We start from the raw sequence: 15,632 nt of genomic DNA, 5'->3' as shown, positions 1-15,632 counted from the left end.
GGATGATGAGGAGGAGTCAGATGTAGCTCCCCACGATTCAGGAGATGATACCATAGCTCTGGATCCACCTCTTATTCCCCAACAGGGGGAACATGAGGCGATATGGAGACTTGTTCCTAGTACCGTCCAGCCTACACCCATCATGCACAGATTAGTCGAGCGAGGGGAGCCTAGTAGATCCCAATCATAGATACTACCGTATCATGATCCCTACTGGCATGAGGGAGACCCAGGTATAGTAGGTTTATATATATTAATTGATTAATGTTTTGATGATATAGAATGGTACTAACAAAAATCTATTCTACTGCCACAGCTAATGTGCAGGAATGGCGTTCCCTAATTCAGCAGGCAGTGACAGACATTTCCATGATAGCACAGATCCCCAGTTCCTCACAGATTGCTTATAGGCCTCAGGGGAACGCAGGTCGGCATGAGGATTTGTTTTCCCCATTTCGAGTACAAGTAGACATATGGAGGGAGAGAGAGAGAGTCCTATCAGAGGACCTTCAGTGGGCGCGGTGAGATCTAGCAGCAGCTTAGGCCGAGGCTACCACCTATTGCGCGATCCTTATGGATAGGGATCGTAGGAGTTCCTCTCGAAGTCACTCACGGTCTGTATCACGCTTCACACCCATGGGTCCGCCTTCATGGCCAGATCAGGAGGGAGCGTCCAGTCGACACTCTCCAGCCACTAGCCCTAGGGATAGGAGATGATTTTATGATGTAGGAGAGGTCACATTTTGGATGTACAGTGACCTATATTTGTATACGATCCACACATATATATATGTATATATACATGCTTCTCTTTTGTCTCAAATGTGTTATCTTTAATGCTTAAAACAATGTATATTTTGCTTTGATTAAATCTAATACATTTGGTAAATGTACATGTATGTTCAGAATTTAATTTCCATGTGATTGATTTCTCAATGCTCCATGATTAAATTGATACATGTGTGACTTAATTAAAATATTTAATCAAGTACTACATTGATGATAAGGAAGAAATATGCATTAAGTCTAAGAATCATATAACTAATGTGATTTAATTTTGAACTTAAACACAACATGATACGATTCTACTTAACACATAACGACACTGTATAATATGCTAGCATAATGGAAATGTAAATCTTTTACAATTTACATAAATGAATTCAAGACAAACTATAAAGTAAAGAGACGCGCTTGTCAGGAACGAAGCAATATAGATTAAACATCATAACATTTAATTCTATTTTTCTTTAATTAAGAGATACTAACATATTATCCAATGTTGAAGAATTGAAAAGAAGATAGATGAGGAACAAAGAATTAAGCATAATATCTACGCAAGTGCATAGCATTGATAGGTTCTTTAAGAGGCGTACCGTCTACATCCGCTATTTTGTAAGCACCTGATCCATAATCCTCAATAACGATATATGGTCCAAGCCAATTAGGACTAAATTTTCCCTTTTCTGCAGGTAAGGCATTCACATTGCGCTGATTCTCATAAAGGACTAAGTCACCTACTGAGAAGGAACGTTGAATAACCTTATCATTATAGCTTCGTTGTAGAGTTTTGTGATACGCTTGAACATGCTTGAGAGCATTTATACACTGTTCATCAAGCATCTTAAGCTGTTGAAGTCGTTGTTCTCTATAAGAGTCATCATCTACTATACCTTTGAGAGAAACCCTAAGTGATGGAATCTCTAACTCTAAAGGCATAATAGCGTCAGCACCATAAACAAGATTATAAGGAGTAGTTCCCATAGCAATTCGTACACTCATTCGATAGGCCCAAAGAGAATAGATTAACTGGTTACTCCAATCCTTACCATGCTTATTCACGGTTTTGCGAAGAATTTGTTCAATTATCTTATTGGATGATTCGGCTTGACCATTTGACTGAGGATAGTATGGTGTAGAAAATCGATGTTTGATATGATACTTCTCAAGGAATTTCTTCACGTCCTTGTTCTTAAACGATGTCCCATTATCTGAGATAATAGTGGAAGGTATCCCGAATCGAGAAATGATGTTTTCTAGAAGAAATTGACAAATCACTTCAGCAGTAGTAGAGTGAAGGGGAATAGCTTCTACCCACTTCGTAAAGTAATCTGTTGCGGTTATAATGAAGGTGTGTCCTTGAGATGAAGGAGGAGAGATTTTACCAATAAGATCCAAACCCCATGCGGAGAAAGGCCAAGAAGCTACTTGAGAACGAATTTCTTGGGTAGGAGCATGAATCAGATTATTGTGTTGTTGACATTGATGACATTTTTTCACAAATGAAAAGGAATCCTTCTGCATAGTTTGCCAATAGTATCCCATAAGAAGCAATCTATGAACCAAGGATTTGCCCCCAAAATGCCCCCCACAGGCACCTGAATGTGCCTCTTCAAGAGCAACGGGGATTTCTGATTTGTTAAGACAGCGAAGGAGAAGACCATCATAACCCCTTCGGTAAAGGACATTAGAAAGAATGATATATCTAGCAGACAGCTTGCGGATTCTAGCCCTAGTGTTTCTATTAGTGGAATCAGGAAAAGTACCATCGGTCAAATATCTTACGATATGCGAGTACCATTCGTCTGAATCTACCAAGTCACAACATGTTACCAAGCTAGAATCGTCTATAATAGCTGGAGAAATAAGGTTATGAATAACAAATTTAAGATCAACCATAGGGTCCTCTAAAGATACTAGAGAAGCCACACATGCCATTGCGTCCGCATGTCGATTATCTTTTCGAGGAACAGGTTCCATGGTATAAGAATCAAATTTTTGTAATAAAGAGATGGCAAGGTCTTTATATTGTAATAATTTGTCTTGTTTTGCTTGATACATTCCTGTTACTTGTCTTATAATCAATTGTGAATCTCCATAGATATGTATGCATTTTATGTTCAGAGCCAAGGCTGCTTTTATTCCTGCTATAAGAGCCTCATACTCAGCAATGTTATTGGTACACAGGAAATTTAGACGATAGGATAAGGGAATAGGTTTCTTTGTAGGAGAAATCAGAACAACACCTGCCCCCGATCTCGTACGACACTTAGAGCCATCAAAGTATAACTCCCAAGTTTCATCTTTCTCTATAGAAACAATAAAGTCATCGGGAAATGACTCAGGGTTAGGAAAGGAGAAAGGTGAAGGGGCCTCAACTAAGTGATCGGTCAACGCTTGTCCTTTAATTGCTCTTTGTGAAACAAATTTAAGGTCAAATTCAGTTAACATCATAACCCACTTAGCTAGGCGTCCTGATAAATTAGTTTTAGAGAAAAGATGCTTCAAAGGATCAAACTTTACCATGACATGGACTTCTGAATTTAAAAGATAATGTCTCAATTTATGAGTCGCAAACACCAAGGCCAAGCATTGTCTTTGTATCGCAGAATATCGGGTCTCATAATCGAGTAAGGTATGACTTATGTAATAAATCGGACATTCCTTACCATCTTTATCATGTTGTGCCAACAATGCTGCAAGAGCATGAGAGGAAGCAGCTGTATACAGAAGGAAAGGTTTAGAAGGTTCGGCCGGTTGAAGAATAGGAGGACTAGCAAAATACACTTTTAAATCTTTAAATGCTTGCTGACAATCCTCATTCCATTGAAAAGTGATATCCTTTTTAAGAAGTTGAGTAAAAGGAAAGGTACGATCCGCAAGCTGAGACACGAACCTACGAATAGCTTGAATCTTTCCTTGTAAGCTTTTAAGTTGAGACACATTTCTAGGAGGTGGCATGTTGACAATAGCATCTATTTTCTTAGTGTCCACCTCAATCCCACGATGCGAAACTATGAATCCTAATAGTTTTCCACTATCCACACCAAAAACACATTTTCGGGGATTCAAGCGCATGTGATATTTACGAATTCTTTCAAAGATTTGACGAAGGATTTTGACATGATCCATGCGAAGAAAGGATTTGGCTAAAATATCATCAACATAATCCTCTAAAATCTTATGCATATAATCATGAAAGATAAGGGTCATCGCTCATTGATAAGTTGCACCGGCATTTTTAAGTCCAAAAGGCATCATTATCCAACAAAACGTACCCCAAGGAGTGGTGAAAGCGGTTTTGAATTGATCGTGAGGGTTAATGAAAATTTGATTGTATCCTGAAAAACCATCCATGAAGGATAACAAGGCATGTCCTGCCATAGAATCCACTATCATGTCAATGTTTGGAAGAGGGAAATCATCTTTTAAAGAAGCTTTATTTAGATCCCGAAAGTCGGTACACATTCTTATTTTGTTGTCTGGTTTAGCCACAGCGACAATATTTGAAATCCATGGGGAATAATCGATAGGGCGGATAAATCCAACCTCCAATAATTTTTCAATCTCAGCCTTAACAAGCAGAGCCACCTTGGGATTCATTTTTTGAATCTTTTGCTTCACGGGCTTAGCATCAAGAACTAAGACAATATTATGAGTAACAATCTTAGGATCTATACCAGGCATGTCAAAGTATGTCCAAGCAAAGATCTCGGGGAATTCGTGCAATAAATCTTCATATTGTTTTTGTTCCTCTTCATCCAAACATTTCCCAATTTTAATAACTTTTTCTTTATTGCAAGGGTCCATCTTAACATCAGTGGTTTCACTTATGAGAAGATTACTTTGTTGAGGAGTATCCTTTAACTGAGGGAATTCTTTCACAATCTCGTCATTATCAATCTCTTTTCCAAAATAGGCTTCAATGTTCAAACAATAAGGGAGTCCCCTATTGTGAAGATAACAAGGAAGAGTGTCATAAGATCCCAAGAACTCAGCTAAAGCATCGTCAGTAGGGAAGATATCCAAAGCACAGTCACCCGAAGGATCCCCATCAATGTACTCAGGATGCTGTATTGATAGAGATGTGGAGATAGCATTAACACTAATGCATGGTCTTTTAGAAGCTTTAGTACGTTTGCAGGGATTATAGCCAAGTCCAAAGGCATAATTGTGAAAATTAGTCTCTAGAGGAACTCTTATCCCTTGTTCATGAGCACAACAACCTTTTCCATGATACCCATGCTTAGCAAAAATGCGAAAACCACGACCATAATGATCAGCCATTTCAGGAAGAGAAGGTGGTTTTTCATAAGACAAAGAATCAAACTCTTCATAATTAGAGGTGTGAGGAGAAGAAGTTTGAGAAGCGGCCACAAAATTATTACTCATAGATTCAGGTAAGGTTGATTGATTTTTAGCTTCTTCCTTCTTTTCAACTTTAAGCTCTCTAGAAGGAACCTTATATTCACCTACAAAAGTGGGATTGAAATCAAGGGATCCCCAATCATCTTCTTCGAGGATCTTCTCAGGATCAAAATCCTTCTTATGTGTAGTTTCAAATCGAGAAGAATCTTCTTCAGGAGCTCCAGACTCATCCAAAGAATTTTGATCATCGGAGAGCGAGGATTCATCGATAGGTTTCTTGTTTAAAGAGTCATCACTAGACGAGGATGGCTAAGAAGAATCTCCTTTGGAATTAGATGTTTGTAGACAAGCTTGAAAATTAGTATCACCTATCAAAGTATATGTCTTATTGTTATAAACAAATTTAACTTGTCTATGTAATGTAGAGGGGACAGCTTGCATGCTGTGAATCCAAGGCCTCCCTAATAACAAGTTATATGTTAAATTTCCCGACATAACATGGATAGGAGTAGGCAAAGTAACAGGTCCTACTGTGAGAGGTAAGGTGATGATACCCAATGAAGTCTTAGCCACATTTTCAAAGCCACGAATGGGACGAGAGTCAGGCTCAATAAGAGATGTATCCACATTCATCTTATGCAATAGATTAATGCTACACACATTAAGGCCAGAGCCATTATCTACTAGTGTTCGTCTTATAGCAGTATCTTTCATGATAACCACAATCATCAAGGGATCATATTGTTGTTGAATTTCACTAGTAGGCAACTCATCTTGCGTAAACACAATTTGAGCTTTAGGATTCATCACAGAGTTAACCAAAGATGCTATATTACTAGATGTATTCGGTGGAGGAACATTCAAATCTTTCAAGGCATCTTGTAACATTCCATGATGAGCAGAAGAAGTTTGAATCAAATCCCAAAGGGATAGCTTAGCAGGGGTAGCTTTAAGTTGTTCTATGAGATCATATTCCTTACCCATAACTTGCGAAATACAGGGAGCTTGAGGAAGAATTGGTTGAGGATTAGGAAGAGAAACTGGAATAACAGGAGGAGGATTAGGTTGCCTATTATTTCTGGCGTGATAAGTGTGGGCAACCGCATGATAACTCTCTCTAGTTATTTGCTTGGCATAACTATAAGGACTTATAGGTTTTCTTCCTTGTACGGTGATAATTGGTTTATCCGAAGTACGAAAGGAATCATGATCATACCCTCCTTGAACAGTAAGGAGAGGTGATTTAGGAACTTGAAAGGTGGGAGAAGGATAAATGCCTTGGACTTCAAAAAGAGGCTTGTTATGTTCATTCAAGTTTATCATGTTCACCAATTTAGAAGTCTTGTTCTTGTTTAAAGATTTCAATAAAGCCACAAAGTCATCAAGAGCATCATCCAACAAAGCATGATCATATCGGTTAACAGGTTTGTCTTCTGATTCAAAAGGGGACATCTCCTCATAGAGGGGATTATTGAAAACAACCATGTTACTAGATTCAGGGGAAGAGTTGATAGGAATGTATCCTTGAGAGGAATCATTCGACTTATCTTTCTCATCACACCTAAATGGCATAGTAACAAGGTTTATGAGTTTTTGGTAAAATGAAGGTTTGGCATCCTTAGGGTTTAAAAACTCATCTAAAGCTTCATCTAATTCGTCTTGGCTATACTCATAATAATCATCGAAAGCATGAACATTTTGTAAATAAAAATCTGACATTTTGAAAAGATTGCATAAAATTTAAACACACAATGCAAAGAAACACACTCTCTATTTTTTTTTTTCTTTCTTTTTAATGAAAATGAAATGAAAACACACTAAATCTAGATCTAGATCTAACAAATGCAATGCAAGAGGAAGCAATGATAGATTCACGTCGGGTTCACCAAAATGTGTAGGGGAAAAAGCGAGACTAGGTTAACATGCCCTAATCCTACCTTTTGACACACATTACGAAATACGAAAGAGCCTAGAGATATCGCACAATTGGCTACTTCTTTTTGTGAAAGAGAGAGCCACGGGATATCTATTAGGATTTCTATTCCCTTGTTGAAATTGTAAGATCAAGTAATGCAAGTTCAAACCCTAATCCCAAAATGCAAGTATGAACTAATAACAAGATTGTAGAATTGAGATTAAACAATGAACAGCTGTAAATACAAGGATGAAATAAGAATGCAGATGTGTACCCGGAGTCAAAATTAGACTAAAAATGTTCAGAACGGGAGCGCGGGCACCACTGTCCTGAAAACTGCACCGGAAACTGTCTTTCTGCACTCTGAAACACTGTCGGAAAGCTGTCTGAAAGCTGTCTGTCTGGAGGACCAGGGCGCCCAGCGCCTCTGTCCCAGGGACCAGGGCGCCCAGCGCCCCTGTCCTGGTAGGACCAGGGTGCCCAGCGCCCCTGTCCTAGTCTTTTGCTCTGCAATTTGATACAGAGTGCTGTCTCGACCTGTTCTCTCCGGATCTATATCCTGTGGCGTCGTCCGAGTCCCGAACCTGCACTTATATCTGAAAAATGGGATGGGCGGCTATATAGGGTTTTGCCTTAGTCAAACCCCCGCTTCAGTGATTTCCACCTCCACGAATAGCCAAGTTGTTTTGTAAAATGTATTGTGTGTGCAGACCTAGTGTGTGTGCAAGGTCCTAAAATGCAAGAAAGCAAACTAGAGCAACCTAGAAAGTAAACCCTAATTGCTTGTAAATGACAATGTAAATGCTCTAAATCAAGATGCAAAGTGATCTAAAGCATGAATAAATGATATATTGAAGCTTATGCAAAGACATGAAAACAACATGAAATCATACCCAACCCTCAAGGGAGGAGTACAAGCCAATCTTCAGTCGATAATCTCCTATTGTTCTTCAATGTCTTCCAAGCCCTAAGTGAAGGAATGAAATTGATAGATGCTTGATAGAAGGATGTTGAATGTTGTTGAAGTCTTCAAAGATCTGCTCTTTCGCTGCATATGAGGTTCCTGAAAACAAAAAATCAGATCTCTTCAAATGAAGAAAGAGAGCTCTTATGTAGGAAACCCTAGATCGTAAATTCGTCTTCTGGCCGACCTAGAGATTGAATATCCTGCCAATTTCTTGGGGTTAAGCTTTATTTTATGATTGAATTGTGCTCCCAAAATTTCAGGAAAAATGTCCGGGACCATGTGCACTCCGGGCGCCACGGTCCCGACAACTTTTCACCAAATTTTCAGGGCCGTCGGATATGATGATTTTAGAGAGAATCCCAAAGTTACAGGTGATTTCGAGATGTTTTGACCCCGAAACCAAGCCCCCAAGCTCGAAATAGGACTTAATTAGGGTTTTTGATTGAGTGATGTATTGGAGGAATAAAATGCAAAGGGCACGCTTTAGCGAAAGGGCCCAACTTTATGATGCAAAGGACGATGAAATAGGACCTTAGACCTAATTAATTTGATTAATTAAGTGCTAAAGGAGAAATGCAATGCAAAATGTAAAATGCACTAAGGCGGGTGCTAAACTAGGTGTGAAATTGTACCACCCTAGTAAGTGCATACAATTTACGACACTACAGTAGGGTCAAAACTTTCTGAAGCATGTGATATGGGAAGTGCTCCAAAATAGCCTATGTTATCAATGAATTGAGCTAGAGTCTTGATATGTCATTTTAGTTCTCTTTTCTCTTGTCCATCTTTTTCTGACCTAATGAGCATCTTCTTAGCCATCACTTTGAAAAGGTGGTTGTCAGATTCTCTGCTCACGTTCTCGAGATCCACTTTGGTGACCTCAAAATCCTCTGCATTTATTTCTTTATTCTCATCCTTGGGCTTATAAGAAGCAATTTCAGCAACCCACCTCCCGGTCTTTTCATCAGCATCCAATCTGGTAGTTGTTTTGAACTTCTTCTGTTTGGGACCCTTCTCCATGTATTTGACTGCCATGTCTTGAATTGGGATGGACACTGGGATGAAGCTTGGTTTCTTGCTTACTAAAGTAGTTAACCATTTGGGAGTTGTACTTGAACTAATTATTCCTCTGGTTACTTTAGGTGGGGGTGTCATGGCTACAGTGATTGCATGAGAATCCATGGTGTTGACAATGTCACTATCAAGGTCCTCGACCTCAAAAATCTGAGTATTAAGGATCTTGTCTTTTACCTTTGTGTCTTTGACCTAGTCCATTTTGCAACACTCCATGACCTTGTATATCAAGGGGCGGGAAAGTTCAAAGCGGGTTTAGGCTCGTGCTTGGTGTGAGATGACTTCTTATTTTTACCTGCATGAACAGGCATAGAAGTGGGGTTAGAAAAACATTTTGGGGAACGTAGAGAAACCACATTATCTCTTGCAAGATCAATCTTGATGCCTAATTTCATTGCTCTTTTCTTATTAACCCAATCTGTGGTTCTTTCCAAGACTCTCTTTGTTTTGAGTTGTACATCATCCTCTTCTTCTACATCCCAATTAATGCAAGGTGTTTCGGGTTCAGTTTGGTCTAGATATCTAGGTTCAAAAAGCTCTAGATAATCCTCTTCGATCCCACTTATATCAAGTTTCACCTACAGTGAAACTACCTGTTCCAAAACCATTCTCATATTTTCTCTTTTGAACACTACAAGTTGATCACCGCAATCTTCCCAAAAGTCCTCCAAGTGTGGGATAGGAAGGTGCGGCATCAAACCAAGACTCCATGAGAAACCTTTATTATCAAAGCCCTTCCTTTCATGATACAGTGGAAAATTAAAATTCTTCAAGTCAACTCCTATGCTCAACACATCTGACATTGAACTACAAGATAAAATGCCCAATTGAATAGGAAAATGATCCTCCCATTTATCTCTAGGTTGAGCTTTCTTAATTACGGTAGACAACTCCCTACAGATCTTAGCAAGGACAAAACAATCTGAACAAAAACGAGGAAGTCTAAAAGGCTCTTCTTCAAAACCACCTACCCTTATATAACAGAAATGAGGAAACTGAACAAAGAAATTACCATATCTTTTCACTAATGTCTGGGCATCTTCAGACATCCTTTTAGATTTCATGTTCTTCAATTCATAACACAAGTCTCTTAGGAAAGCATTATGTACTCTCCTAAAATCTTGCAATGCATTATCTTTTTGCAACATGGGGTAAAAGTCGTATACAGAAACATCCCCTTCAGCAAGTTGCCTAGGAATTCCCGTTATTTATTTGATACATGCCAAGCAATATATCAAATACGAGGACATAAAGAAATTTTGCTTGAAGTTCTTCGCCATGCTCAGTTGTTCCCTCATGGAATCAACAATAAGCTCTGCCCAGTCAAGGTATTGCTTTCCTTCCAACACCAATTGCACATAACAGTAAATCCAGTCATCAAAGTTGTAGGCCTTAGCTGAACCTCTAACTCGGTGTAACAATAACATAACATCATGGATGTGGGGAAGCATATGATTCTTTTTGGGATATTTTGGTAGCCTGGAGCCACCCCTCTAAGGAACTTTCAACCAATGCTTCGCTATATTGTTTCGATGTCTAGTTTTATCTGCATTGAACTCAGTGACTGATTGGGCGGGAGAAAAATTTGAGAACTTATAATCAGGCAATTTGAAAATAGAAGAAATGACTTCCTTGTTAATCGCGAGGAGGGTTTCACCATTATCTCTCTTGATAGTTTCCAAAATAGGATCATACCTCACAAGGCACTCCCTAACTAATTTTGGGCAAGGAATAGTAGGAGGAAAGGTTGACGCCTCTATGAGGCCAGTACTTAGAATTTCTAAACCAAAAGAACCATCCATTCCTATAAACACCCTTTCCTTTAAGACCTCTAAATTCTCTCCTTTCAGGTATGTGTCACTAACAATGGGTTTTGTGCAAGCAAGACTGAAAATATTTTCGAAAAGGTGCAGAGTGGACTTCATAATTCATAAATAACAACCCTTATTTCTCCCAACAAATTTTATTACAAGAGAGAAAAACAGCTAAAAATCACTGGAGAAGATAGGAATCAAAACTCACATTCACAGTTGAAAGCAATCGAATGATTACCAGCAAACAAACCTTCTATCAAACACTCTGCAGCAATGAAGAACAAGTTTCAAAAATTAATCACTTCATACCTTATAGCGAATGAAGTGATAAAAGCTCATTTAGTGCATTAATTTTGATCATCGATTCAAATGTGTCAAGCATTGGGATTTGACATCACGCATGTGTATTGAATGCATGGCGGTGTTTTTCGGGGTAACCGCCAATTCCCAAAAATGATTACTTGCCTTCAAAAATCGGTCAGTTGACGTCACCCGAGATATGGTTCAATCTTCATCATACTTAGCAATAAATGCACCATCATGTCATTTAGTCCATGGGACCCACTTGATTTGAACATGCATGAACAATTTGAACTGACTTAATGAGGGTTCAGGTAGTTGTGCCAAAGAAATTTACTTTGAAAAGATTAACTTTTGTTAATTGTCGCTGCCCTTTTGAACTTTATTGAACATTTTGAACATCACTGAACTGTTTGAACTATGTTCAAACCGTTCACTGTCTGGAGAAAGAGGATATGAAACATCATCCGCGACCGTGAAATAGAACTGTTGCAAAACACTTGAGTGAATGTTAGCCTAAAAACATTTTAGACAAAACTTAGAACCTGCAATACCTAAATGAACATTATGAACTCTTTTCAAGATGTTTTAAGGGGTTCATGAGGTTCAAACAGGCCATTGAAACTTAACGCTGCGGATTAAGAGATGATTTACAAGCGGGTTAAGGATTGAACCAAGGAATTTTTAACAAGATAAAGACTCAAATAAAAATTTTGTAAGGCGACTTACTCTTGTTAAGAGGGACGAATGACAAGGTAACATTGACATATCATTTAACATGGAGGAGTTCAAATTTCACCTTTTACACATAATTGTCCACCTTATTGCATTACCTTATCCATATGGAGCCTTTTATTGTATAGAGTGTTCACAATCATGTCTTACACTATTACGCTCCCTTGATCCATTTCAATTACATTTGCAAGGATCACATTAAGTTCTCTCCTCTGCATTCATATGGGCTCTAGCCCCATATTATGGGAAATGGTAATGCAATCCCTACGATGCACCAATCCATAAGTTATGATGTATCAGGGGCATGGATGCATCATTGCATTGTAGGGGCTAGAGAGCCATTTCCCACATTGTGGTTGTGTGCCTTCTATTTTGGCTTCTACTTTATATTAGGTCATCGCCCCTAGTTTCAATTCTACATCTACCAAAGGATAATTTCTTTATTGAACTTTGTGTGCTTGTGCTTGTGCTTGTGCTTTTGGATATCGTGTTAAGGTACATATATCCAAGAGCATTTGTATGATCAACAATTGCTTTTTTTTTGCTTTTTTTTTTAAAGATTAATTCATAATTAGTTAATCTAAATTAATTGCACCTGCACATGTATTTTATTTAATTTATCTAGACTAAAATAATTTTGTACACCGTTTTCTAATAAATTCATTAAAAACCAATCATTTCAACACTCCATAAAATGAATGCTAGTATTGGCAAGGTGTGTGATGGTTAAGTTGTGGTAGTGGTGTTCTTTCAATCAAAGTCCAAACCTCAAAGAGGTCCCCTATTTTGCGACCCCACTCATTCATAGTTTTGAATCAAAAGCATTTACCCCTTTTTAATAAAACACGCCCAAAAAAATAAGACCATAACACCCAATAATAAATATGATAACACAAATTATTCAATCCAAATGCTCAACTGATTATACACTCAATTATTAAGAACCATACATAAATATAAAAAAACCATACATATATAATATAAATCAAGATGAAGAAAGGGAAAATATTCTGCCTTTTAGTTATCTTGAAATTGATTACAAGAGAACTCGTCAATTTGCCTTTGGAGTTGAGTATACGCCTAATATATTTATTAATACTGTGATTTGAATTACACACGGAATAACAAACTTTATTTGCTTACCTATACGTAACTCTATAAGCATAGTCTACAGAGTGCAATTGAGTTGGTAAAGAAAATCTATTTTATTTAGACTTACTGGAGAAGAAAATATTTTCAAGACTTTTGATTGACGATTCATCTAACAGATTAAGATGAGATGAGATCTATGCCAGCCCTCAAATGGGATGAATTCAAAGTCATAAATTATGAGGATTTCTAATCCACAACAAAGGAAAAATTTGTGTTGTTCGCAGAAAAAAGCCATGAATTTATTCATTCCAACTGTAATTGTGGCGATTCCATTTGGGTCATCATGAAACTGCCCAGTGTTGGGCGTTCACTGCGAGATTCGATCAGCTGACCTCTCTGATTTCGATCTACTCCAGTTTTCTTCTCCTTAAGCCCAAATGGTGGGATGGGGTTATCCTTTGAATCAAGAAAATATAAGAAGCAGACCATTCCCAAGGAGCAACTAAACATGGGTATGGGACCAAATACCCATAACAGCAGAGGAAATGCAAAGTAATAAGCTCTGATCCCCAGTGACCAGAAATTACTCCCTCTGATTACAGCATCCTCTACATAATGTGCAGGCACACTGGAACCTGGGGTGCTGATCAGAAAACTCACATGAATATAATAACGAATGCACTGCACTTGAGACATGAAGGCTGTTAAAAAACAGAGCAGGAGGCTTGCATATTTGACAGACCCAACTGAAGTACTTCTGTCTCCATAGATTATTTGATTGGCCAGAATTTTGGATTGACTGCTAGTTGTGCTGCTACCCACAATGGTGCCAATCAGTGAACTCAGAGTTATGGAGAGACCTGCCAGATATGTGGCAGCTGATATGTTGCTTGATATCACTTGAAGTGCTATTTCTGTGTTTCTAGGAATGTCCTGCAATCAAAAACATTTCTAAGATTACAATTCAATTCATTGAGAAGAAAAAGAGTCTTGAATCAAATAAATAGGATTACTGACCTCCATCATCTTGTGTACCCAAATCTTTTTCTTGTCATTTTCGAATCCTATGGCAGTTGAATGGGGATACTTGAGAATTCTATACAAGAGGTAGAGATGATATGTTCCGAGGAAGAGAAGGCCTGATGGAACCAGCACCAGATCTAGATATGATTTTTCCCATATTAACATGGTCTAGACTCTATGCCTTGCTTTCCTTACAGAGAATAGAATGCAAGGAAAGAATGAGCAAATGAACTGGTAATTACTCAGATTTCAGATTGCTTCAAGAATTTAAAATATTTTTGACAGGAAAACAGAGGAGTACTGTCTCTAAGTATGCTGTAACAACTTTTTATTCTAGGCTTTCTAGACGTGGGGGCATTAAAAACCTGGATCCACGTCATAGAAAATCTGGATTGATTGGGGATTAGTATTCTTTCATTTTGGTTTTAGAAGTCAAATAGGAGGTAACATATAAAGGAATTCAAATTAAGTGAATAATAATTTTATTAATGAGAAAGGCAGGTTTTCAAAAGTCTTATATTTTTTTAAGTTGGTATAGATAGACCAATCAAGATTTGTAAGGAACCAAGAAACAACAATGAAAATAAGTTTCATTAAGGTTATAAAACACAAACCTAACATAATGAAAAACAAGGTTGAATCAAAACAAATGATATCAAACTGAAAGACTAGTCAAGCATTTTAAATCAAAATAGCTCAAGAGAGATCTGAGGACATGTTCTTTTTATTAAGTTACTGAAACAAAGATTCAATCTGCCTATTTTGATCATCAAAGCACTCTCTTTAGAGTTCAAAGTATTGCTTGATTCTCTCATACTAACCAAAAGGACTCATACCATCCAACTTTCCTTTTTCTTTGCAAGGAGTACTAGAAGAAGGCAAAGCATCCCATAGAGGACTCTCCTTGCCCTTGCAACAAATAAATGCATCCTCAACCACCATCATATAGCTCTTGCCAATAGGCTCCAAAGGAGAGGACACAAAATAGTTTTTGAGGGAAGGCATCACCTCATTACCATAAGGGAGCTACTTTTTTCTTATCTTTGTCATGGCATTCAGTTTCCCCTATTACCTAGCCAAGCAATGATCAAGTGGCTAGCCATAGGACACAATTGACAAACATTTGTGACGACATCAAACTTGATCATTTTCTTTCAAAAACCTAATCTAGAAGACAAGGAGACAAAATATTGTAAAATGAAAATTTAAAAAAAATTAAAGTTCTACTTAAATATTATTTGTTCTAATAGTCAAACAATGAATAATAATTTTATACCTACTTTTTGTTATTGGTGGTAAGGCCACCTTTTTTAAAGAGGTCAAGTTATTTTACAAAAGGACCTCTTTTACAAAATTCATAATAGGGAGACCAATCAAGCCCTCTAAGCAATTAAGAAATAACAATGAAATCAAGGTACACTAGGGCTACAAAACACAAGTTGAACCCAATTGAAAGCAATTTTGAATCAAAACAAAACCTACTCTATTGAGAGACTAGTCAAGCAATTTAAACCCAAAGATCTCAAGAGACTTACAAGTACTTATTGCAGTTCTTTTATCAAGT

General features: G+C 37.8%; 1 protein-coding gene across 1 annotated transcript; it reads right to left on the bottom strand.

The window, feature by feature from the left end:
* Window positions 1–13,026: 13,026 nt before the first annotated feature.
* On the bottom strand, window positions 13,027–14,563 carry LOC131051681 (uncharacterized). The gene is made up of 2 exons (XM_057986279.2): window positions 14,063–14,563; window positions 13,027–13,978 (listed from the first exon to the last, which is right to left on the bottom strand). The coding sequence occupies exons 1-2, from the start codon at window positions 14,231–14,233 to the stop codon at window positions 13,349–13,351; spliced, it is 801 nt and encodes a 266-aa protein (XP_057842262.2). The 5' UTR covers window positions 14,234–14,563; the 3' UTR covers window positions 13,027–13,348.
* Window positions 14,564–15,632: the final 1,069 nt, after the last annotated feature.

Source organism: Cryptomeria japonica, chromosome 10 (genome assembly GCF_030272615.1).
Source record: "Cryptomeria japonica chromosome 10, Sugi_1.0, whole genome shotgun sequence".
Lineage (NCBI taxonomy): Eukaryota > Viridiplantae > Streptophyta > Pinopsida > Cupressales > Cupressaceae > Cryptomeria > Cryptomeria japonica.
The sequence above is the reverse complement of the archived record's forward strand: the minus strand, read 5'-3'. Positions and strand labels throughout refer to the sequence as shown.